This window comes from Bos grunniens, chromosome 9 (assembly GCF_055505025.1).
Source record: "Bos grunniens cultivar Pamir isolate PY7600 chromosome 9, Bosgru_T2T1.0, whole genome shotgun sequence".
In the NCBI taxonomy this organism is placed as follows: domain Eukaryota; kingdom Metazoa; phylum Chordata; class Mammalia; order Artiodactyla; family Bovidae; genus Bos; species Bos grunniens.
In genome coordinates this window covers 29644994-29671468 of record NC_141173.1, presented here as the reverse complement: position 1 = coordinate 29671468, position 26475 = coordinate 29644994, and the positions used below count along the sequence as shown (strand labels likewise).

The 26475-nt window shown below is 35.3% G+C and overlaps 1 protein-coding gene across 2 annotated transcripts in view; it reads left to right on the top strand.

Annotated features, from left to right (window-relative positions):
* HSF2 (heat shock transcription factor 2) overlaps window positions 1-23324 on the top strand; it is a 39851-nt gene extending 16527 nt beyond the window's left edge. Inside the window, exons 2-13 of one of the 2 annotated variants that reach the window (XM_086317090.1) lie at window positions 2811-2919; window positions 3084-3211; window positions 4058-4182; window positions 6384-6459; window positions 9845-9906; window positions 10830-10917; window positions 12649-12797; window positions 13223-13462; window positions 14114-14219; window positions 18339-18392; window positions 21790-21871; window positions 22298-23324. In XM_086317090.1, coding sequence (XP_086173216.1) covers window positions 2811-2919; window positions 3084-3211; window positions 4058-4182; window positions 6384-6459; window positions 9845-9906; window positions 10830-10917; window positions 12649-12797; window positions 13223-13462; window positions 14114-14219; window positions 18339-18392; window positions 21790-21871; window positions 22298-22590 — 1512 coding nt within the window. In that variant the 3' untranslated portion in view covers window positions 22591-23324. The remainder of the gene's footprint in view (window positions 1-2810; window positions 2920-3083; window positions 3212-4057; window positions 4183-6383; window positions 6460-9844; window positions 9907-10829; window positions 10918-12648; window positions 12798-13222; window positions 13463-14113; window positions 14220-18338; window positions 18393-21789; window positions 21872-22297) is intronic. The other variant, XM_086317091.1, reaches the window with a different exon arrangement.
* Window positions 23325-26475: the final 3151 nt, after the last annotated feature.

Genomic DNA, 26475 nt, shown 5'->3' with positions numbered 1-26475 from the left:
CAAGCATCTCAACAACTTTTTGCTGGGAAAACGCTTCCACAGCCAGCAGGAGGCAAAAAATGCCAGTTGTGAAGCATGATTTTTTTATGCTACAGGAATAAACTTATTTCTTGTTGGCAAAAATGTGTTGATTTTAATGTTGTAATGGTTAATATTTTGATTAAAGATATGTTTGAGTCTCGATATAATGATTTAAAATTCATAGTCTGAAACTGCAGTTAGCTTTTTCATCAACTTAATATTTCCATTACTCTAGGAGAGGGCTCAAAAAATATATTGTTGTGATTTATGTCAAAGAGTTGTATAGTATCCAGCCTTATATTTATGTCTATAATCCATTTTGAATTTATTCTGTATATGATATTAAAGAATGTTTGTTTGATTTTTTTACATGTAGCTGTCCAGTTTTTCCAGCATCATTGAAGAAACTGTCTTTTCTCTACTGTATAATCTTGCTTCCTGTGTTGTAGATTAATTGACTGTAGGTTCATGGGTTTATTTCTGGGGTTTTTATTTTGTCCATTGATCTATATTTCTGTTTTGTGCCAGTACCATGCTGTTTTGATGACTATAGCTTTGTAATATGGCCTGAAATCAGAGAGCCTGATGTCCTCTAGCTCTGTTTTTCTTTCTCAGTATTGCTTTGGCTTTCAGGGTCTTCAGTGTCTCCATATAACTTAAGATTTTGTTTTGATTCTGTGACTGACACCATTGGTGATTAGATAGGGATTGCATTGACTCTGTAGATTGCCTTGAATCCTATGGTCATTTTGACAGTATTGATTCTTTGAATCCAAGAACGTGGTATATCTTTTCATCTGTGCCATCTTCGATTTCTTTCATCATTGTCTTACAGCTTTTGGAGTGCAGGCTTTTTGTTTCCTTAGATAAATTCATTCCTTGATGTTTAATTCTTTTTGATACAAAGGTGAATGAGATTGTTTCTATAATTTCTCATCTGACCCTTTTTTTTGTTAATGTATTAATTAGTAGCCAGATATCCTGCTGAATTCTCCTTTGGTTTTTCATTTGATTGTACAAAGATATAATTATGTTTAATCAATAAAATATGGCTTCTTTTCAAATTTATCTCATTTTTGTCTTAATTCCATTGACTTTAAAACAGTGTTAAGTAATTATACTGGCTACATAATGTATTTCTTTTTGTTTTTGTGTAGATGGAGGAAGTCTTTTTTTTTTTTTTTTGTATAAGACACATTTATTGGAAAATCATGAAACATTAAGAAAGGATATAATAAACACTAAGAAATAAATGCCAAGTTCATGGACAAAAGACAATATTATCAAGATGTTAATTCTACCCAAATCTATAAATTGAATATAATTTCAGTCAATATTCTAATACAATTTTTTGTGAATTTGATAAGCAGATGTTAAGTTTATATAATGAACAGAGGATCACAAATAAATAAATACAAATCTATAGTAATTAAAAGAAATATTGCCTTAGGATTACACACACTCACAAGTGTATACACACAGATAGTTGTCCGTTTAGAGTCCAAAAACAGACTCATACAACCTAGGAAGCTCGATATACAATGGAGGTGGCATTAGGCCACCTAACAAATAAAGACCTGGAGGTGGCATTAGGCCACCTGAATGAAGACCTAACAAAAGGTGATATCATTTGGAAAATAGATACACTTTATTCTCCACACAAAACAATCAATTCTAAATGTGTAAAATCAAAGAGGTTAAGCTTTTAGAAGGCAACACAGGAAATCTTTATGATTTCCCACACACCAAAAAAAAAAAAATAATAATAATAAGGAAAATGTTGATAAATTTGACCCCATTAAAAGTTAAAATTTGGTATTCCAGTACTCTTGCCTGGAAAATCCCATGGATGGAGGAGCCTGGTAGGCTGCGGTCCATGGGGTCGCTAAGAGTCGGACACGACTGAGTGACTTCACTTTTCACTTTCATGCATTGGAGAAGGAAATGGCAACCCACTCCAGTGTTCTTGCCTGGAGAATCCCAGGGACAGGGGAGCCTGTTGGGCTGCCATCTATGGGGTCACACAGAGTCGGACACGACTGAAGCAACTTAGCAGCAGCAGCAGTAATTAACTACCATATGTGATAGCTCCCTTTGCTCCCTTTTATTGCTGACACTTATTTGCAAACTTTTGCGATATGATAACTGTGAAATAACTATTCACTATTGTTTAGTTTTAATTCCTTTGTTACTGGTGAGTTTAAGTATTCTTCTTCTGTATAAAACAAATTTATTTATTTATGGCCACACCACACGGCTTGTGGGATCTTAGTTCCCTGACCCGAACTGAACCCAGGCCCACAGCAGTGAAAGCTGGAGTCCTAACCCCTGGATTGCCAGGCAACTCCCTTCTTGTATCTGTTAACTGTATTTTCTCTTCTCTAAATCGCCTGCTCATATGTTTTACTCATTATTCTATGGTAATTTCTTCTCTTTAGAAATTGTATTTGTGACTTCTTTAAAAATGCAGATTTTAATTCTTCGTTAGCTTTATGCATCAAAAACACCAAATTTTAACTTTTAATGGGAAGTCTTTTTAATATTTAGCCATAGAGTCTGATGCATTTTTTGTTTTGAGATATACTTCTAACTTTTGAGATTGACATCAAAATGCTTGATTGCAGTTTGGAGCTTAATTGAAATTTAGAACTTAATTTCATTTTGTTTCTCTTGCTATTAACAGGAACAAAATGGTCTGAGGTGTTACGGAAGGACTGCCAAGTTTTGAGGTTCATATGTGTCACCTGCTGTTGGAGGATCTTAACACTGATATTTTCCATTTTTTTCAGAATGGCCAGAGTTTTCTGGTTTTGGATGAACAAAGATTTGCAAAAGAAATTCTTCCCAAATACTTCAAGCACAATAACATGGCAAGCTTTGTGAGGCAATTGAATATGTGTAAGTAAGAACAACAGTTTAATTGGAGTACTGTCATCAGTCACTGATTAAACCATTTTCCTCCCATTAGGATGATAAAGGAAAATATATTCATAGAAGCACCATTAATTTTTAAGTTTTTTACTTTGTCTATTTAACTTACTTGAATTTTGAATGTGTTTCAGATGGTTTTCGTAAAGTAGTACATATTGATTCTGGAATTGTGAAGCAGGAACGAGATGGTCCTGTTGAATTTCAACATCCTTACTTCAAACAAGGCCAGGATGATTTACTTGAGAACATTAAAAGGAAGGTGAGTTATTGTTAACATGATTTAATTAGGGCATTAACATGTAGTATACTTGGTCAAGACATATTTCATTTGTTGAAAGTAAAAATGTACTGAAATAGACAGATTTTGCTGGGGACAATTTAGACTAATAATGCTTTAAGTATGCCCTCTATGGATTTTCTGATTTTTCCTCTGTGTTCAGCTAGCTGTACAGGGCTCAGTCTTTAAATACTTTTTTAGAGGGAAGGAAATATTTACATTCTGACTTAGGATAAGGAGTCAACTGTATTATGATGGCTCACTCCTTATAACTTAGCTTAAAAAACATACGCTCCTACTAGAAAGTCAGCTGCTTAGAGGGCCTGTTTCTGTAATTCACTGCTGAATATCCTGTGCCCAAGGTTAAGTCCCATATATATAGTAGGTATTTAATAATAACATTTTTGAACGTATGATATGTTTTGCTGAAATGAGCTATTTTGACTAAGTCCGCAAAGGGAGGTGGGGATAAAAGGGTAGTGAACCATGACAGAACATGGCCTTAGTGTGCAGCTATTCTGTATAAATTTAATTAAAAGTGGAATGTGATAATAAAGAGGCTTGGGGGAATTACAGGAAATTTGGCAGAAGGAAATTAAAAAAAGCCCTTAAGTTGCTTCTGTTCGTGGAAACTTTTCCACAGTGAAAATAAATAAATAGATTATTCCTCATCCTCTCTTTGAGCCATGAATTCTGTTATTTTCCTGGGCTTTTGGAACTGGATCTTACCTTCTTGACAGGCTACAAAACCATTTATAACAAGAAAACTTTGAGTTATAACCACAGTGTTTAGTATTTGTTTAATTTCCTACATTTACTTTTTGAAAGGTTTCATCTTCAAAACCAGAAGAAAATAAAATTCGTCAGGAAGATTTAACAAAAATTATAAGTAGTGCTCAAAAGGTTCAAATAAAACAAGAAACAATTGAGTCCAGGCTTTCTGAATTAAAAAGGTAAAGTATTTCCAGATATAATCATCATAACAGGGGTTGGTGTTTGAGTGTGTGTGTGTGTGTGTGTTGAGGTTTGGAGGTTGGTGCTTTAGGTAACTAGATTATGTTGGAGCCAAGATCAAAAACCATTTTTTTAAAGTATTAATTCCCTCTATTTTTATTGGTAGCCATAGACTTTACCCCAATATTATGTTTTCATGATGGTGGTGAAAAGAATATATGTAAACTTGGGCAATCAAAACAATTGATGCACAGTCTTACTGATGATAGATCATTAAGTTGGTGTCGGAAATTATGACTCTGTTTAGGTTGACTTTGATTTGTTCACACACATGTGAGGACCACAAGCCATAAAAACTACATATGTCACCTGTCCTTTTCTTCTATAGAAATTTCTTAAGACATTTTCTATGTGGCCTATCTTTTAGGAAAAAGTAGGACACAAAAAATAGGGGGAAAAGGTCACAAGAGACTTGCCCTACTTGGTACTTTACATAGACTTGAGAAGGTCATAGTCATACTTCTTATCTACAGAAAAATGTGTTTTTTTTAAAGTGGAATTTTTGGCACCATTATTCTAATGCCACATTAACTTGTATATAAAGTAGACCTATATTTCTGTTCTTAGTAAGTAGCTAGAATTCTTAATGTAAATAGGCACCAAGGTCTTAAAGGGCAGTTATTTTATGTATTGTCTCTCCCATTTGTAACATAGGTCATTAGTTTAGTTATTCTTAAGTATTTTCATTGAGAGTAACCTTGAACTTTGAGTCCCTTTGTGAATAAGCATTAATTTTAAGCTTACTCATTCTGCATGTTTTATTTAAACTCTTATGTTGGTTTACTGTGTGTATCTTGTGTCTACTGAAGTGTCCTTTGACCCAGTTCCTTGAATCTCAGGTTTAGCTTTTAAGGCTTGGGATCCCAAATTTATCCTGTAAATCTTCATGGTAACCATTCTCCTACTTATCTTTAGTAGGCAAATGACAGTATATTTATATTTTTGAGAGAAAGTACACTTATTATTCAGTAAGTATTAAAATCTTATTTTCTATACTTCTGTATTTAAATTCAGTAGTTTGGATTGAGGAAGATAGCTTTTGTGGAAGTTAATTAACAAAAGAACAAAAATTAAAGCATTTAATAGATGAATTCTTTCATGTCTTACTCAAAATTATCGTTGCTATTAACATTTAATAACTGCAGTTTCCATAGAAGATGATGAGTGAGGGGAAAAATAAAGCTATTGCTACTGGACATGTAATTGGTTTGTCATGTATTTGTGTGTTTGTGTGTGTGCTTGATTGTATCTGACACTTTGTGACCCCCTGGGAGTAGCCCACCAGGCTCCTCTGTCCATGGAATTTTCCAAGCGAGAATACTGGAGTGGGTTGCCATTTCCTTCTCCTGGGGATCTTCCTGACCCAGGGATTGAACCTCTGTCTCTTGCGTCTCCTGGATTGCAGGCAGATGCTTTACCACAGCGCCACCTGGAAAGTCCCTGTCATGTATTCGGGTATGCCTTAAAACAAAACAGAACACATTTTTAATATGCTTTAAAAAAAACCCAGACATTTATATGATTTTATTTGAGACAGATCTTTAGACTGTTTATAGTCTTGATAGTCTTTAGTTCTGCATCAACACTTACCAAATTGTCTGTATGATCTTGAGTAAGTCTTCTCAATTAGCTGAGTCTCAGTCTTCTCATCTATAAAAAAAAAGAGATGATTCTTTTCTTGACAGATTTTAGAAAAGTTTAAGTAATACACATAAAATGTTTAGAATAGTGCCTGGCATAACAAGTGTTGAGTAAATGTCACTTTGTTTTAAGAATTGTTTTCTAAGCACAAGTCCAGAATTCACATGGTAACCATATTTGAAAAGTTAATTTTTTAAACAAGAAATAATGAACCAGATTGTCAGAGGAGTAAATGGCCTACTATTTTATGGATGTAGGTGTGTGTCTTAGTTTTTGAATATATGTATTGCCATGAGTACAGGGTACTACTGTTAACGAAGTAAAGATTCTGCGTTGTGTCAAGGTTAGTTGCCCTTCTGTGTAATTGAACCAAAATTTTCTGTTCTCATGAAGATACATAGTAAAAACTAGTTTATTTCTCTGGTGTTCTTAATTAAAGATACTGAGATCTGGCTTTTCTGACTGAATTTTTAAAATTTTTATTTTTGATAAATAACAGTGAGAATGAGTCCCTTTGGAAGGAGGTGTCTGAATTACGAGCAAAACATGCACAACAGCAACAAGTGATTCGAAAGGTGAGTTTTTTTCTCTATGACTGTAATCTGAATTTAATGAGTATCATTTGTGACCCTCAAAAAAACCTCTGTTGAATAGTCAGTGATTGATCTTAGTTTCTTATATATATTGGGTACACAGAAGTAAAAATGTGAAATCAAGCCAAGTGTTACATATTCTTTTGAATAAAAAAAAATTTCTCATTAGCTAAATATCATCATACTATACTTCCAGCTAATGTTTCTTTAGCTTTTAGTAAGATCTTTTGCCTGATATAACAGCTTTAATATGCTTCATTCTTAGGAACATAGTTAATACACTACTAATTTTTTAACATGTAAAAGACATTTATACTGAGTCAAATTTTTTGATTTTGTTTTACTGTTTTTTACTCTAAAAGGCAAAGATATGGTCATGAAAGATAAATGACTAATATTTTGAAAGCAACTAAACAAAAAAATTAGTTATCAAAGTATGTCATTATTAGCCTGTGCAGAAAGGCAGTTAAGGAAGTGGTGTACTATAAATCCTAAATTAGTATCTGAGCTGAAAATTACTGGGGGAACTGAAAATCTCCTTGCTGCATTGTGTCCTTGTGATTTAATCTTCTCATATCAGCTTTCATATGTTAATAAGAGGTGAAACATAAAAGTAATTAAGGCAGCTATTTTTTGCTCATGAGTAAACTGTACTCTTAAGTTTAAGCAACAGGTTTTATAGGGGGAGGGAGGGTGGGAGAGCTTCAGTTTGTTCCTATTCAGAGGCCATTAGCTAAAAATAGGAGTATGACTGAAAGGATCTGGATGTAGTGGAGAGGTTTAGAATACAGAGATGAATGGTAGCTGCACCCTTCGGCCTATAGTCAAAACAGATACACTGATTTTTTTAAAAATAAGTTTCAGGGGAAGGTTGAATGTAAGATTCAGTTTTTATTGTTTAGTCCAAGTATATGTATTTTTAAAATTTCCATAGTTGATTCCAACCTGAAGTCCTGTTTAGGAATACCTAATTTTAAATGATAGATGTATCTTAACCTGTGCTTTATTTTTAAAAAATTTGTGTATCTTTTTCAGATACACAATGCAAAACAATGTTTTGGTTAAATGTTAACTCATAATACTTCATAATTTGTTGTTGTCTTTTCCTTGAAAGCAAGGATAGTTGGTAAAATACTTAATATTTCATTTTTTTCATGAAAGCAAACATTCTGTCTCCTCAAATTTGAGTTTGAACCTATGTGTTTTAGTAGAGTTAGGAAGTTTCCATAATGCATGATAGATTGCTGATAATTTTTTCCCTATTCCTGGAATTTGTTTCTAACTCTGCCATTTCCTCTTTGGCCTTGGATTAACTGGAATAATATATTGGAGGTATCTGTTAGAGAACTTTTCAGGTACAGAAGTCCAGTGATATAAATGTTAAATGCCTCATCTTCAGGAAACAGACTCTGTACAACATAGTGCCAAAGTGTCGAAAGAGAGCTGAAGCTTGCAACAGATTTCAGGAGAAATTTAACCAGCATTTCATGTTCTTATAAATTCTGCTAACTAATGTTTTTAGAATTTTCCCTAACAGTTTTTTATAAATTAACAAAAATAATTAAACTGTTTCATATGTATCTTTAAGGTTAAATGTTGTCTTTTCATCAGCTGTCAGCATTTCCTTTTAAACAAGTAAATTTAGTGGCTAACCTCCTTTGCATAGACTCTTGTTTCGCTACTAAGTCGTGTCCCATTCTTCGTGACCCCCATGCCAGGGGGACATCATGCCAGGCCCCCCTGTGCCTCACTGTCTCCCGGAATTTACCCAGGTTTGTGTCCATTGAATTGGTGATGCTGTCCAACCGTCTCATCCTCTGTCGCCCCCTTCTCTTCCTGCCTTCAATCTTTCCCAGTGTCAGAGCCTTCCCATTGAGTCTGCTCTTCACATCAGGTGGCTAGAGTATTGGAGCTTTAGCTTCAGCATCAGTCCTTCCAATAAATACTCATTTTGACTTATCTGTAGACACCACGGTTCAAAAGCATCATAGACTAATGCTGTCTAACTCTTCAATTAAAATATTTTTATTTTCTCTGTGGAAAAGTTAATATTGATTGTAAGGCAAGCCATTTAGTAGCCTCATTTGGGGGAGAGTGTTCAATAGTAAAGCTATACATTATGTATTTTCAGTTGTCAATTCTCTTTATTTATGTAATTATATTTTATAAGCTTGTGCAAGGAACTCTTCTGCAAAGATTCTAGATAGTTGTCAGTCACTTGGCCTTTGTTCATAGCATCTCAGTGATATACTGATTTTCATAGTTTACTTCTTTAACTCCTTTAGGCAGTACAATTTCAAGGCATACCCTGAACCAGTGATTCTCACATTCACATCAGTATCACCTGGAGCTCTTGCTAGTGAACAGCACACTTTGCTGGACCCTATCCTCAGAATGTTAGAGCATTTCTGGAGTGGGGTAGATAATTTGAATGTCTAAAAAGCTCTTAGGCCAATACTGCTGGTCCATGGACCATATTTTAAGAAACACTGTCATAAAATATAAAGAATTGATTGCATATCTGGATCTGTTTAATAGTTTTTTCTAAATTTAATGAGACTGAAAATCAGCTTCCTGTGATTGTCATCTGGAAGCTTTGACAGATGTTCAGTGTCTCAATAATTTTCTAGAATTAGCCAATAACTTTTATAATTTGAAAACATTATGATCTGAGAGAGTTGGCAATCTCTTTTGTTTCTAATTATGTTTCTGGTATAAAAAAAAAATTTGTCAAACATCAGTTTTCTTTTTTGCATCATAATCTTCTTGAAATAATTTTAAAAGTAAGGATCTATATCCAGGCCAAGGATCTATATCCAGGTGATATATTTATCACACCAAGACAAATAATTGAATTGAATATTGGAGAGATAAATAGGTGGATGGCAGGGGAGGAAGCTAGATATAGATATATGGGAAGATAGATGTCCTAAAAGTGATAGTGAAGTCGCTCAGTCGTGTCCGACTCTTAGTGACCCCATGGACTGTATCCTACCAGGCCCTTCCGTCCATGGGATTTTCCAGGCAAGAATACTGGAGTGGGTTGCCATTTCCTTCTCCAGGAGATCTTCCCGACCCAGAGACTGAACCCTGGTCTCCCGCATTGTAGGCAGACGCTTTACCATCTGAGCCACCAGGGGTACCTCTATATTTTAAGTAGCAGCAACTTTATCACAGGTTATTCTGCCTGGAAGCTGGTATGTTTTTTTAAATATTATAAGATGCATCCAAATTTAAAGTGTTATTAAATGTGAAAGCTTATGTGACTAAGAATAGAGGACATATAGTACCTGAATTAATTTTATAAGACTTGTAGACGGAAGAATTAGGAATCTATGATGGGATATTTCCTGTATTTTCCTTTTAGATTGTCCAGTTTATTGTTACATTGGTTCAGAATAACCAACTTGTGAGTTTAAAACGTAAAAGGTAAGTTTTTATGATAATTCATTTTCACCTATCTGTAGACAACCAAACATGTTAGAGTTTAATCATGAATGGCCTTCATTTGCTTAATATGCCTGTTGTCCCAGATGAACGGTCCTCCCATGTTTATTATCTTCCAACATTTCAAGAGTGGTATTGTTTCTACCGTTGTCATCTTGCTGTTTTTGAGAGATCAGTATAGCCTGAATGGTCATTTTACATACATATGGTTGATAAAGAATTCATTTTTCATTTACATTAGCAAATTATTGTGGTATTAGAAGACCTTATGAGAGAAACTGTTAAAAGAGGATACATGCTGAAGAAAACAAAAAATTTTTAGTTGTTTAAATTTTTATCTCATATTTAATCCATTCATAAGGTTCTTTAAAAACCTGTGTATTGACGATGGGTTGTAATACCCATAAATGTGAATAACTACGTTTGTCACAATTAAAACAAGAAAAACAGTGACAAAGGAATAGGAGAAGGAGAAAAAGATTAAAAAGATTATCTTGTAAGGCTGAGGATTTTAGCAGACCTTGTTTATCCTTACAGCTTATGCTGTGAAAATAACTCTGCTTCTACTAATTCTTTGTGATACTACCTTTTTTTTTTTTTTTAAACTATGTACCATAAAGAGTTATATAGTTCAATCACAATAAACTGTATTTGGGGAGAATAATTTATTATGTTTATTAGAACAGATAGTACAGAAGAATGGAGAAATAAAAGTCCTAGACACACTCATCCCCCAGTTTCTATTCCTAAGATGTAATCTTTTTTAAGAGTTTCTTTGACCCTTACTGAAATGTTTTATTCATTGTTAAAGTGAGTGTGTTTATATGTGGGTAAATTATTAGAAGCAACCTAAACTCCTTGTGTGTTTGCTTCACCAAACTTCATATATATCCTCTGATTTTCAGGCCTCTACTTCTGAACACTAATGGAGCCCAAAAGAAGAATTTGTTTCAGCACATAGTAAAAGAACCAGCTGATAATCACCATCATAAAGTAATTTTTCAAATTGTGTTTTCTATTTATTATCTCAAACTAAGTTTTATACAGCTGTCTCTCATGCATTTAAAAAAGTTTACTGAATAATCTTAACTGCTCATCCTCCTGCTTTTAAAAATCGTGACTTTTTTATTATTTAATTTAGATTATTTTAAGAAAGAAACTATTACACATACAGTTGTCTCAGTTGGCTGTTTCCAAGTTCGTTTTTCTTTCCCTCTCACTCTCACCTCTCATCCAGAGATAAATCACTATCTTGAATTAGTATTTATTCCCATGACTATTTGATGTATGAATCCATGAACAGTATTTGGTATTACTTTGTATACCTCTGTTGTGAAAGTCTGCTCAGTCGTGTCCAACTCTTGTGACCCAGTGGACCGTAGTTCTCTAGGCTCCTCTGTCCCAGACAAGAATACTGGCATACGTTGCCATTTCCTTCTCCAGGGGATCTTCCTGACCCGGGGACCAAACCTGAGTCTCCTACATTGTAGTTGCAGGCATATTCTTTACCATCTGAGCCACCAAGGAAAGCCTGTATATGTCTAAACTTTATACAAATATTATTTTGTACATATCCATTTGCAGTGTGGCTTTTTTCACTTGGTCTTTTGTGATTTATTAAACATAGAGATTTAGTTCATCTTAACTACTCTGTGGGGTTAATTGAATATTATGATAATGCAATTATGTACTTGTCCATTGATTAAGTTTTTTCCAGCTTTTACTATAAATGTACACAGACTAGACTCCTGTAGTATAGCAACTGCAAAAAATATTTTTGTTTACTTTAATTTTTATTACAAGCTCTCTGGATAAATTGTCAAACTTATACCCAGTTGAAGATTAGTTGAATCCAGACTTATTAATATCTGATTATCATAACTTTAAAGTAAAGTAAAGTTACTTTAAAAAGTAACTTTAAAGTCCTAGAATTCTGAATACTGTTTTAGATTTATTATTAGGGTGTTGAGATTTTTGTTCTCAGGCAAGTTAGAGTCACCCAAACATCTGGTTTCTTTTCCCAGCGTTTCTAAATAGTCAATGATATCTGTTTTTAGGATTGAAGATTCATGTAAATGGTGAAGATTTCATAATTTAATTTGATTTCTGTCTTATGCTTCTATATTATCTAGTGTTGAAATTGATATAATTTTGCATTGTAATAATTACTGAAGTTTGCTCTGAAGAATGCTTTTTTATTAATGTACCTATGGTCTGAATATATTTATAGCTGAATTTAAAACAAAAAAATCATTGCTAAAAAGCCAAACTGACATCTAGTGTAGGATAGTTGAAGTGTTTTTTTTTTCCCCCCTGTTAAAGAAACCATCTAATGAGTCAGAATAAAACGTGTCTAACAAGAGTAGCTGAAGTTGAAATAATCTCCACCAGCCCAGTGGCCGTCTGGTTATGCTTGAGATTTCTGAAGTCCTAAGCTTTTTAACTCTTTGGGTATAAGAAATACTTTAAAACATTCTGAGGTATGTCATCTTTACTGTCCCTTACAGTGAAAGAAATAGTTAAGTAGCATGCAGATAATACACCTTATACCTTTGTGAATTGGTACTTCTAATACCAGTTTAGTGTATAAGTCCCATAAGGGCAGAGAAAATATGTTTTGCTTACCATTGTATCTCAAAGCCCAGTTACCATTTTTTAAATGCTGTGTTGTTTGGTAGTCAAAATAATTTGTTTTCTGATACATTTTCTACCTGATTTTTTTAGGTTCCACACAGTAGAACTGAAGGTTTAAAGTCAAGGGAGCGGATTTCAGATGACATCATTATTTATGATGTTACTGATGATAATGCAGATGAAGAAAATATCCCAGTTATTCCAGAAACTAATGAGGATGTTATATCTGATCCCTCCAAGTAAGGAGATTATGAAGTAACATTTATGAAAATAATGCTTTTCTTAACAGATCTAAATTTAAAGCTACTTTATTCATTGATGAACTAATATCTCACCCATATTTTAATTGTTGAACTGAAAAATTAAGCCAAATTATTCAACCAAGTACCTCCCTCCTTCCAGTGAAAAGACTCTCAGCAAAAAGCAATGAGAATTAATTCTCATTTTTAAGGTTTGGAGTTTAAGACCTTTAATTGGGTCTTTGTTCTCTTACATTGTATGAAGTATCATATTTGTCATTAAACCTCACACAAGAAAATTAAACGTTTTGTCAGGTGCTTTGCGGGGGACAGGGGGACAGTTTCCCTGGAGAATGACTGGATAGGGTGAATTTATTGACTTAGTCTGAAAATGTAATTGGTTATTTCTCACATTGCTAATCTAGCTGTAGCCAGTACCCTGATATTGTCATTGTTGAAGATGACAATGAAGATGAATATGCACCTGTCATCCAAAGTGGAGATCAGAGTGAACCAGCCAGAGAATCCCTGAGTTCAGGCAGTGACGGCTCCAGCCCTCTCATGTCTAGTGCCGTCCAGCTGAATGGCTCATCTAGTCTGACCACAGAAGATCCCGTGACCATGATGGATTCCATTTTAAATGATAACATCAATCTTTTAGGAAAGTGAGTACTCATCTGGATGCTGTTTAAATTTATTTGCATTCTTTTTTACTTCACATGTTCTTTTTCTCTGTGAATGATTTTACTTTCAGGTTATGAACCCAGGTAGTCAACCTTCTATTTTGGTCCGGACTGAACTCTGCAAATGTTATTTTGAGAAAGCTTTGATTATTCCAAGAGCAGTTTTGGGATTTTCTTGTCATTTCCTTAGATTTATTTAATGAAATACTTGTTTTTGAATGTCTTCAAAGTGTGTGTGTTTTTGTGTATTTATGTTTTTGTCAGGACTACAGAATAACACAATCTCTATTAAGGAGCTTATTTATAGTATAAGAAAACATGAAGTTAGTAGCAAAGACCGGTAATAAGAGGTGAAACATTTATAATTTATAATACAGAGGAAAAAGATAAAGTCAGACTGTGTTATTGCAGAATTTTTTTCTTTAAAAACTAAAGTTTTATATAAAGGCTGTAGGTTCTCAAGTAACTGAATTTTTGAATCCTAAGTTCTAAATAGGATCTCTTAAGGTTAAAAATTGGTAAGGATTCAGCAGTTGCTAGGAATATTTTGCCTAGCAAGTTTGCAGTGTGATTATAAACATAAAAGCCAGGAAACCTATATTTGATTTTTTTTTTAATATCTTTTTTCCTTAGGGTTGAGCTGTTGGATTATCTTGACAGTATTGATTGCAGTTTAGAGGACTTCCAAGCCATGCTGTCAGGAAGACAGTTTAGCATAGACCCAGATCTCCTGGTTGATGTAGGTACTTTGAATATTCTTTGTTGTACTACCAGTTTGTGTATATGTGAATATTGTTTATAAATCAGTGCATCATTTTATTGAATTCTACACTGTTTTTGCATTTCATTTATTTTAAATGAAATGGTTTTGTTAGAATGGACAGATGGTTTCAGGACAGTGAAGGAGGGTGATCACTATTTGTCTCTGAGTAGAAGTTCAGTTAATCCCTCTGCAACAACATATCAACTCTTTTCAAAAGTACTGTTAAATCCAGGTCTTGTCTGGACTTGTTGTTGTGTTACATTTTGCTCTGGAATAAATTGTCATTGAATAGAAATTAGTAGAAGTTTGTAAAAAAGATCATGGAGACACTTCTCAATTTTTGGGAATTAATTTTTCAGTCAAATGTACTATATGTTGTCATATTTGCTGTTTTTAAACATTTTTTATATTTTGAGTCCCAAGATTCCCCTATTCCAGTCCTCACCAGCACCTGTATGAACTTGATTCCAGTGTTGTCTGGACTTTGAATCCTTGTCTATCATTTTTGGCACTAACCACCTTCCTTGCTTTCTTTTCTCTTGTTCCTACCATTCCTGTCTCCCTTAGCTAAAGCTTCCTATGTGGCCTGGTCTTATTCAGAAGAATCTTGTTCTTTCCTCTATTTCCATTTTCTGTTGTGTTTTTTTCTTGAAAACTTGTGTTCCTTTTTTTTTTTTTTTTTTTTTGGTATGTTTTCCCCTTAAAATGCAGCTTCTTTCACATCAGAAGATTCTGTACCTCTGAGCCACCTGGAAAGCCTTGTCAGTGTTAGATGGCTATTATTCTTCCTAAATCATTAGTGCCTCACAGGATGGATTTCACCTTCTTAGAAGATTCCCTTTCCATGTTGCTCTCTAGTAAATTTAACATCCATACTAATGACCTACTTCGACTTGTTAACAATAACTTGACAGCCCTTCTTGATTCTGCAGTCTTTGTTCCCAGTCTGAATTTAGAGACCTTTTAGAGTATCTGTCCCTTACATCACATAGAAGGAAATAAAATCCTGTAATTCTTACTGTCTACAAATCCTCTGTCTTCAACTAGGTCATTTAACTTTGGAACAGTTAGCACATTCTTTTGTCCTCACGACCTTATCTAGCCAATTCTTCCCTATTCACAGAGCATAATTCACCATAATTCACCATCGGTCCTCTCATCAGTTGTACAGTCTCATATACTTTCTTCTTAGAAAGTAAGTACCTGTTTGCTCTTTCAAGACAGTTTGTACACCTGCCCTCTGCCGCTCTTATTTTTCTATCTCTAGCCTTGATCTTTCCCAGCTGCCTTCAGTAGGTACAGGTAATCTCCATCTTATAAAACATTTTGATGTATTGCTCTGCTTGTTTACATTCTGCTTCTCTAATCCTTATACTCCAAAACTGTAGAAATGAGTGGCTGTGTTTGTTATTTTTTTTATTCCATATTTTCTTTTGAAGTTCTGGATTATCTTGACAGATATGTATCTGTCAAGTAAATCTGACAGTAAATATCTTTATTTACTCAAATCCTATGCTGCCTTGGTTTACCTATTGTAAATAGACTGCAACTTTTTTCTCCCTAAATTAGGCCACTGAGCTAGTGGAAGAAGGTTTGTTTTGAATCAGACAGATTTGGGTTCCATTTTTGGCTCATGTTAATTACTAGCTATGTTATTAATCTTGGAAAAATTAACCTCCCTTGCTCAGTTTCCCCATCTATTAAATATGGCTAATGCCTGACATGAAGGGCTTTTGTAAAGATTATAAATAATTGACACTATTATTAACACTAATGATTTTCTTCCATAGAACTTTTTATGTTGATTTTAAAGGCACTGGACCTCTTTGTTCTCTTCCTGTGTCCCTAACCATTCTGTTTCTTCTAAGAGCTTTTCTTTGTCTTGCTGTCTTACACTTGTGGTTATTCCCCAAAGTACCCAGTCTTTTATCCTATTTTTTTTCTGCCTCTTCTTTTTCCTGTCTTGCCTCTCAAGGGATTTTGGCTTGTAGGATTGCTCTCAAAAGTGTATCTCCAGCTCTTAATATTTTTAAAAGTAAACTTGGCTTGAATTCCAATTCCATGCCTTTGGGATCATCAGTTAGATCTTGCCTTAAATTATTTGTGTTTAACACCAAACTTTTGTTTATTCTCTAAAGTAGCTACCTTTTAGTTTTATTTTCTGTAGTGGTATCAGACTTCTCTTTACTGACACAGGATACTAATCATCGTCATCTTGGTTTCTTTATCTCCCCATTTACCAAGTGCTGTGTATTTTCCAAAATAGCATTCACAAATCGCTCCTCCTTTCTGTTTCCACTGTTGCCTTTCTCATCTAAGACCTTCATTGTTTCATTCTTGAATTATGCAGTATTGTTATAAATGAAAAATTACTCATAAGCTGCATTGTTTTCTGAATGGAAAAAATAAGTATATGTGTGAATAAGTATGCTGAGAAGTTCATGGGTTCTTGCTGCAGAGTTCAGTACTAAGTGACACAATGTGGAATCAGTAGGAGAGACTTGACCTTGGAATTGAACCGTGTCAGTTCCTCATATATGATCTACTTTTTCCTACTTGAGACCATGCGTCTGCTAGGAATACATGAAGGTGTCCCTAGTCAGCGTATGGGGGGTTGGGGCAAAGGAGGAGAGAGCAGTTTATACTGCAGGTCCTCCTCAGATGCTACTCTTCAGTAGGGACAAAATCTGGTCAGGCCTCCAAGGCATGTGTAAGCTGAACTGGTAGAGATTGGCAGTGATGTGTATAGTTACCTACCTATAGTTAAGAAACTGAGTTTCTTCTTTTTCCTGGAACAGTAGGTGGTATAAAAGTAGGAAAAGGAAAGGAAGAGCTGAGGATATTTTTAGGGCTATGGTGAATGTGGAACTTTAAAGGAGAGAAATGAGTGTCTAGAGTGTGAAGGAGCCTCTGCATTTCATTCTGTCCTGCAAACCATTTGGTGTGCTCATTCTCTTAAAATGCTTTAGTCAGTATATTTCATTACTCAGGCCACTCCCAAGATGCTCATTGTGGACAGAATGTCCTGTCCATTCATTGGCCTTGCCTTATTTTTAAAAACCTCACATATACAACTTAACTATTCAGGTCAGAACTTCTGTGTCCTTTGGACCAGTCATTTCATTTGTAGAACTTACTTCACAACCATTTCCTCTCTATTGTTGCTAATGCTATGACATCCTGTCCTTTTTAGGTCCTAACCATTTTCCAGGAACGGATACATGTCACATAGTTTATTTTGTCTCATCCTGTGTGTCTGTGTTTTCTTTTCTCTTTCTCTTAGCTCCTTAGTACTTTTGAGCCCCACCATCCATTAATTATTATTATACTGGATTGTATCTGATCATATGTTGCTATTTGATTTTGTTCTTATCTTGCCTTTTAGATTGTAAGCTCCTGGAGAGCAGGTATAGTGTCATCTTGTATTCTTCATGATGTCAATTATTTCTTAGATGCTCAGTAAATCCCTGTGGAAGGGATGACTTTGAAGCTTATGACATAAACAAAAATTATGTTTGTAAAGTGGCTGGTCTCAGGAGTGCAGTAAGCAGTGGTCTTAGCATCTGTGGCTTCCCTTGCTATGTGGCTTCCCTTGCTATGTGAAATAATCAATGTGGAGTTATACCATTTGATCAGAGGACTCCACCTGAGGTGTAATTTAGGAACCATTCTCATAGAGCAGATTCTGTACAATTATCGCATAATTAGCAGGTAGTCAGTCAGTGAAGGATCATTGTAAGGGCAAGGAATTCAGCCCTGGTTGCCATTTAAGGCTGAAGGCATTTAGGGAGGAAAAACTAAATGAAGGAGAGGGGAGATGGGAAAACCACCATTTGTTTCAAGTGATTTACCCTACTATTATTATAGGGTAGAAATTCTTAAAACATCTAATGCATGGGCTAGCTTGCTCTGCTTTTGTTTGCTTTTCTTTCTGCTTTCTTGCTTTTCTCTTCCAAACTTGTTTTACTATATGGAAAATTTGTAGTGCAGGAACTACATCTCTTCACCCTACATAGCTGTATAAAATTTTGAACACACAGTTAAATTTTTTAAAATATTTTTTAAACTTATCATCTTTCTTGTTTGGTCTTTCAGCTTTTCACTAGTTCTGTGCAGATGAATCCCACAGATTACATCAATAATACAAAAGTAAGTTTTAATTCATGTTGCTCAGGACCCATAGCTGTAAGAATTTGAAAAAAAAAAGTCCAAGTAGAGAGCAGTATCACTCCCAGTTACAAAAAGCATTTTATACCCTTACCTAATACATGTAATCAAGATAATAAAATTCTAAATGAAAAATTAGCTTTTGGTTATGGGGTGATCATTGCCCAATTCTTCTGTGCCTTGTGCTGTTAAATGTGAATGTGGAATTAGCATTCAACGTGCTGGAAGATAAACTGACTAAATTAGGCATACTTAGGTATGTCGCTGAAGGAAATTATTAAAATATTATTTCTTCATGTTCTGATGTCTTCATTTTACATTCTTACTCCATCTATAAATAACACCTCAGCATTTTTGTTGAAATTTGAGGGTATTCATATTGAAAATGAGTTCCTTCATTTTATTAGCATATAGTAAAAGCACAGGAATTTGTATTATTTGTAGGGAAGGTGAGTTCAATCAGTGAAGTATGGATTTGGGACTTTTTTAAGGGGAGTTTTTATTTTCTTAAACATAGTAACTATAGTTGGGATTAGCACGAGTTAACAGATTCTTTAGAACTGGTTTTCAGTGAGTAATAAGGATATCAAGTTATTAGAGCGGACATTTAGAAATCAGTCTGTTACATTGTATGGCTTATTGTCTTGAGTAGGTGTATACTTCATTTATCTTGTATTTATACCAAATCATTTCATAATTCCTATTTTTCATTGAATAAAAAGGTAAATCAGTTCCCCTGAAATTTGTACAAATTCTTCAGTAGAATCAAAATTTAATTTATATTTTTTTAATAAAAAATGAACATATATCTAATAAATATGAGGTATTAGAGTGAGGAGGTGGAATTTTTCTAACTATTGTCATGTTCAGTGAGGATAGCCTCACCACATTTTCAAAGTTATAGCTTGGGTAACTTAAAAGTTGAAGGTACTTGTGAATTTTTGAACTAGGAAGTTGGTTATATATTTGGTATTTGGATGGTTTATATCAGGGGTTGGCATACTTTTTCTCTGAAGACTAAATATTTTGGGCTTTGCAGGAAGCCAGATATTCTCTTTCACAACTACTCAGGTCTGCAAAATCAACCATAGATAATACATAAGAGAATAAGTGTGGTTGTGCTTCTGTAAAACTTTTTAAGAAACAGGTAGAACGCTGAATTTGGCATGTGGATTATAGTTTGCCTAGGTTTACATTTTAAGAATTTATGGACCACAGTCCGATTGTGTTTTAGTAATACAGTATTACTGAATGTTAGACTTTAGGTTGGAGAAGGCAATGGCACCCCACTCCAGTACTCTTGGCTGGAAAATCCCATGGACAGAGGAGCCTGGTAGGCTGCAGTCCATGGGGTCGCGAAGAGTCGGACACGACTGAGCGACTTCACTTTCACTTTTCACTTTCATGCATTGGAGAAGGAAATGGCAACCCACTCCAGTGTTCTTGCTTGGAGAATCCCAGGGACAGGGGAGCCTGGTAGGCTGCTGTCTATGGGGTCACATAGAGTCGGACATGACTGAAGCTACTTAGCAGCAGCAGCAGACCTTAGGTTGAGTGAACAAGGATCATGCATATATATAGTGAATGTGCTGCACTGTTTGTTTATTGTTAGACATGAAGGCATTCTCTGTTCTTGGATCATCTTCTTGTTCCCAAAAGCTTTCAGAAATAACAGTTAAATGGCAAGTTTGCATATTCTCTCCAATACTGTTTGTTCAGTTGCTGAGTCATGTATGACTCTTTTTGAAACCCTATGGACCATAGCCCACCAGACTCTTCTGTCCATGTGGTTTTCCAGGCAAGAATACTGGAGAGGGTTGCCATTTCCTTCTCCAGGGATCTTCCTGACCCAGGGATCGAACCATGTCTCCTGCATTGGCAGGTAGATTCTTCACCACTGAGCCACTTGGGAAGCCCAAATTCTATAGTATTCTACAATACTACAGAAAAATTAAAATTGAGAGTGATTTTCTATCATGTTTTAGAATTTCGATTAATTTTAAATAATTGGCACATCAGCTTTCATTCCGTTGCCAGTGACAAGTATTGTACGATGTGTATTAAAGCACTTTTCCCTAATGAATCAGTATGCAATATAGCAGTCTCAGTGGCTGCTAGGAATAAGCAAAAATTTGCTTGGGAGATGAAACCCACTTGTTTTCCTGGTTCTCATATTAGAATAACAACAGTGGCATCCTTGAAAAATACATATTTAGGGCTTCCCAGGTGGCGCTAGTGGTAAAGAACCCACCTGCCAGTGCAGGAGACATAAGAGACCTGGGTTTGATCCCTGGGTCAGGAAGATCCCCTGGAGGAGGAAATGGCAACCCACTCCAGTATTCTTGCCGAAGAATCCCATTGACAGAGGAGCTTGGCAGGCTGCAGTCCATAGGGTTGCAAAGAGTCAGACACAACTGAGGCAAGTTAGCACAGGAAGTAGAAACACAAAGAAAATATTACTGCATTAATGCTTTTTTTAATTGTGAATGCTAAATGAGAAATAATGTGGGGGGAAGTTTAGTTTTTATTATGTCATGAAGTCAGTATTATCTGTGAATTCTGGAAATTTGTACTGTTTAATTTTGTGTTGATATCAGGGAAATTATAGGAATTAGTATGTTACACCATATATAATTTACAAGCATGCAGATATCTGGGACTTAACAGCTATTCAGGAAAAATTTTGAACCTCAGCACTTCAGTTTGAACATCATTGAAAAAAGCACTGAAGAACTTAATGTTAAAGATTTAATTCCCTTACAGTCAGGTGTAAGGAGAGAAGACAGTGTCAAAAGAAGTAATTTAAATGACAGAAAAGAACTGAAAGAGCCACAAAAAGGAAATGAAGAAATACCACCTCACATTTGAGGCTTCCAAATATAAATAGTTGTAAGGATGTCATCATGTCATCCTGGGCTACTGTAAATATGTTTATTTACGCTAAATATTCTGTTTGTGAGCGAAATGTGTAATACATTTTAAGCCAAAACTGTTTAAAATTGTTTAAAGAATTAGCTCATTAGCAATTTGAAACTAGCCATCTTTGATACATTACCATCTTCTACTCTTGACAGATTCTGTCTATTCTGCTGTTGAAATGCCCCTCCTTTTTTGTACTTACTGGCATCCTAGTTCAAGTTCTTTGTTTCATCCACTTGGTGACAGCAGTAGTTTTCTTAGCCAATTTGATTACATCTACTCAAATCTCTCTCTCTCTCTCTCTCTCTCTCTTGTTCATCTCTCCTGAAGCTCCCCTTTCCCATGTATTTCAGAGAACATACCAGTATTCATATACTGTACCAATTTTAAATGTTTTGCTGTTTTTCAGGAACATAAAAAATATGAGACAAGGATTTTTATACTATTTTTTCTCTTTTAGTCTGAGAATAAAGGATTAGAAACCAAGAACAATGTAGTTCAGCCAGTTTCAGAAGAGGGAAGAAAATCTAAGCCCAAAACAGGTAGGTATAAATGTAGTATTCATTTTTTAAAATTAAGGTTTCTATGTAGAAACTAATGTGAGCAAAGGAAGGTTTTGCCATGCTTAATGATTGAACATGGATATGTATTAGTCTTCATTGTATTCGTAACATATCAAGGTTCCAGCATATAAAGGAAATTGGTGTAGTGATAGTTCTTAAAGTTTGTAATTTCCCGCCCTATTTAACTTCAGAAGAACTGAAAGAACCCTCATTTCTTAATTAGTGAATATAAGACTACATTTTCTGACTTACATATTTTTAAATTTACTGACACAAAGTATCATGTTTGACTGTATATAAGGGTAATGATTGCGCATACACACATCTACTTCTGTTTTTTCCACTTTCAGCTTGAATTCTGTATAAGCTGATGGTAAAAGAGCATTTTTCTTATCTTCATTATAGATAAGCAGCTTATCCAGTACACTGCTTTTCCACTTCTTGCATTCCTCGATGGGAACCCTGCTTCTTCTGTTGAACAGGGGAGTACCACATCGTCAGAAGTTATGTCCTCTGTAGATAAACCCATAGAAGTTGATGAGCTTCTGGATAGCAGCTTGGACCCAGAACCAACCCAAAGTAAGCTTGTTCGCCTGGAGCCATTGACTGAAGCTGAAGCTAGTGAAGCCACACTGTTTTATTTATGTGAACTCGCTCCTGCACCTCTGGATAGTGACATGCCACTTTTAGATAGCTAAATCCCCAAGAAGTGGACGCTACGTGTATATATTCATCAAAATGATGAACTATTTATTTTAAAGTATCATTTGGTACTTTTTTTTGTAAATTTCTTTGTTTCATTTTATCAGATAACTGTGGAATCAAAAGCACCTTTTGCTTTTCTCACTAACCACCCACTCTTGCAAAGCTTTCAGGTGTTACTCAATTACGTAGGTACATAAAGATTTGATGTGTTAAATCACATTATTGGCATATCTTTAAGTTGGATTCAAATGGCCGTTTTCTCCAGTTACACTAAATTGGATTTCTTTTTTACATATATGTTCATTAACCCCAGTTAAACTTTTCGTTTGTTTGTTTTACTTGTTTGATGCTGTCTTGTTTGCCTTGAGTGTAAGTCACTATAACTAATGGTAGAACTCCTAAAGCTTTCTCTGTTCCAGTTGCTTTTACTGAGTATTTTCACATGACTTCTTTATAAAACTGGGAACATAAAGTGCCTGTATCTTGTAAAACTTCATTTGTCTCTCTTGGTTCAGAGAAGTTCATTCATGTTCAAAAGGAAGGCAACATATACTTGAGTGCTTGCTGTCTGATACAGTTTCAGCTGCATATATTATAGACAGAAGGGGATGGGATGGTGTCAACCCATCCAGCTCACTGGACTAGTTTTAAGTAAAAGTTTTCTGGCTTGTTTTGTGTTTTTTTGAAGCATACTATTTAGTAAAATAAATATAATGAATGTTGCGTATCTAGTGTCTGTTATGTGTCTTCTTTGGAGTGACATCCACATGTGACAGTCTTTCCTTTTCATATGAAGTAGGTAGATGTAAACTGTGAACTTTGTCTGTTGTCCATTATTCTAAACATGAATCATACCAAGCTCTTTGTGCCTCATCTCAGAGGATAGGTTGTATTGCAACAAGGAGGAAAATATAATGACTCCAAATTTAATGTGTTTTAAGTTCTTTGTTTAAAAATTATACTGGCTTACTTTCTATGTTTCTAATAAAGAATTGAGAAAAGAATGCTTCCAGTTGTCCAAATTAGGTATGAACATTATCACTGGATGCAAAGTGCCTTTAATTTTCACCTTGAGAGAAAAGAGAACCAGTTAAATCACTTTGAAACATTTGTTCAGAAGGATTAGAGAGACTTAATGCAAGGACAGAGAACCATCACCTGAAGAATTCTACCTTCAAGCAGAGAACTGGAAGCAGTGAGCTAGTATCTGAATGCTTTTTAAAATAGGGCTGTTTGATGAGAAATTACAGAGATGGCTTTCCTTATTGGCTATAGACTCTCTCTTAGTATCTTGGAATTTCTCTTACTATGATATGAAAATTCAAATAAAGCCTAGCACAGAAGGGTAAGAAACCCTTCCTTAGCAGATCCTAAAATACTTGGCTCTGACAGTGGGATCTTGGTGAACAAATTCAAGAACTCAAAACAGTGTTCTGCATAAAAGTGCCAAGAGTTAGAGAGGAGAGATAGCTTCAGAGACTTTTTCTTTTTCCCTTCCTTTCTTCACTGGGGGATATGATTAAGTTTCTTCTCCTTTAAGGATAACTCTAGAAGTATTTTAAAAATAATTTTGAAAACCTTGTATCTCCTAGTACTTTTTAAGGTGACATTTAAACTTTTTCATCCTAAGTATGGTAAAGCGTCTGCCTACAGTGCGGGAGACCTGGGTTTGATCCCTGGGTTGGGAACATCCCCTGGAGAAGGAAATGGCAACCCAGTCCAGTATTCTTGCCTGGAAAATCCCATGAATGGACGAGCGTGGTAGGTTACAGTCCATGGGGTCACAAAGAGTCGGATACGACTGAGCGGCTTCACCTTCATTTTTTCACTTTCATCTTAAGTAGCCAGGGGGAATTTAGAATACTGTTAATACTGCCATTTTTAAAAAGTTGCTGCTGCTGCTGCTAAGTCACTTCAGTCGCATCCAACTCTGTGCAACCCCATAGACGGCAGCCCACCAGGCTCCCCCGTCCCTGGGATTCTCCAGGCAAGAACACTGGAGTGGGTTGCTATTTCTTTCTCCAATGCATGAAAGTGAAAAGTGAAAGTGAAGTCGCTGTGTCGTGCCCGACTCTTAGCAACCCCATGGACTGCAGCCTTCCAGGCTCCTCCGTCCATGGGATTTTCCAGGCAAGAGTACTGGAGTGGGGTGCCATTGCCTTCTCTAACATGCTTTTAAATGTATATCTAAAATGTATATCTAAATACCATAGTGATTTGGTGTTCATCATTATCCATTCCACTTTCTCCAAAGAATTTTATACTACTTTTATTATGCATGATAGTCATACATTGACGGTAACTGTTGCACTTCTCTGCAACTAAATTTGAAATTACTTTCTGTAACTTTAAAATTCCAAGCATTAAAGTTTGTCTCCAATTATAAATACACAGTTGATCAAAACAGTATAAAGGTATGTGGCAGAGACTGTTAATTGCTGAACCATTTCATATCAAGCAGTTACATTAAATCCATCTTTGTAAACAGGGTAGCTATGGAACTGAATTCTAATAAATCAGGAAAAGCAATGTTCAGAACTTACAGGTCTGGTCTGAAAATTTCCCCCATGCAACCCTGCTCACCTTTTACTCATCTGCTAGCTTGATGCAGAGGAGTATGTGGCTTCTGAGTATATACACAAGGAGGAGGAAACTTGGCTTCCTGGATCACCGCTTAGAGGAGAGCCACCCATCAATCCTGGATATTCTTTTAGATTGCAGGTGAGGGGGGAGCAAACCTTTATTATGTTCTGCCTCTGAATTTTGGGGGATTGATCTGTTAAGAGATTTCACTGTTCACTAAGATAGTTTAAATTTTGAACTGTAACATAAAAAGTAAAATTTTATCAGAAATACATCTTTTTGTGGGGTGAACAGATCTCAGGGATTTTTTCCCCCAAATGTTTTATTATCTGGGGGTAAGTTTATAATATCAATATATTAAGAGCGTCAGTTTGTTTTTATCAAGTCCTAAGAAACTTCAACACAAAAAAAGAGATGAACATAGAAGGAATTTTGTTACAGCAATGTCACCAAATATGAAATCCTTCAGATTTCACTCAAGTATTTAAAAAATTTTATTAGCTGGTAATTTAATTAGATCATCCTGATAATTTCAGTGAAAGAAAAGAAATATAAATCAGCTGAATTGCAAAGGATTTTTTAAACGTGTCATTCTCTTACCAGTATTTAAAATTGTCTCTACTTGTGGGTATTTAGCAAGTTTATCCGAAGTGCCTTGGTATTAAGATTCAGGATGAATTACGAGGAGTAATTATTTGATTTGTTTCAAGTGTGAAGAGAGTAATTGTTAAAAGGGATGATGCCTTGTCCTGAGACATCTTTTCAAGTACATCACTTTAGGAAAATGTACACATGGAAATTGAAGACCTGGAAACTGCTTCCTTTAAAAATAACAAACTTGTGTTTATTGCAAAAAGTCTCTGTGTGTTATGTGGAAAACAGCACAGTATGGTTTACAGGTATGTACCCCTCATCTTCATACCACCTCCCAGTTTCTTTTGCCTGAGTTGGGATACAAGTAAGCCCATAAGGGAGCTAGTGACTTAGAGATAAATGTTCTTTTAGGGTGTTTCACTATGTGCTTCCGGCTCCCCTGATAGCTCAGTTGGTAAAGAATCCCCCTGCAATGCTGGCTTCGATCCCTGGGTTGGGAAGATCCCCTGGAGAAGGGAACAGCTACCCACTCCAGTATTCTGGCCTGGAGAATTCCATGGACTCCAGTATTCTGGCCTGGAGAATTCCATGGACTACATAGTCCATGGGGTCAGAAAAAGTCAAACACAACTGAGTGACTTTCACTATGTGCTTCATAGGGTTTGGTATACTCAGTTTAGAAGCTGAAGTGTGAGAACACA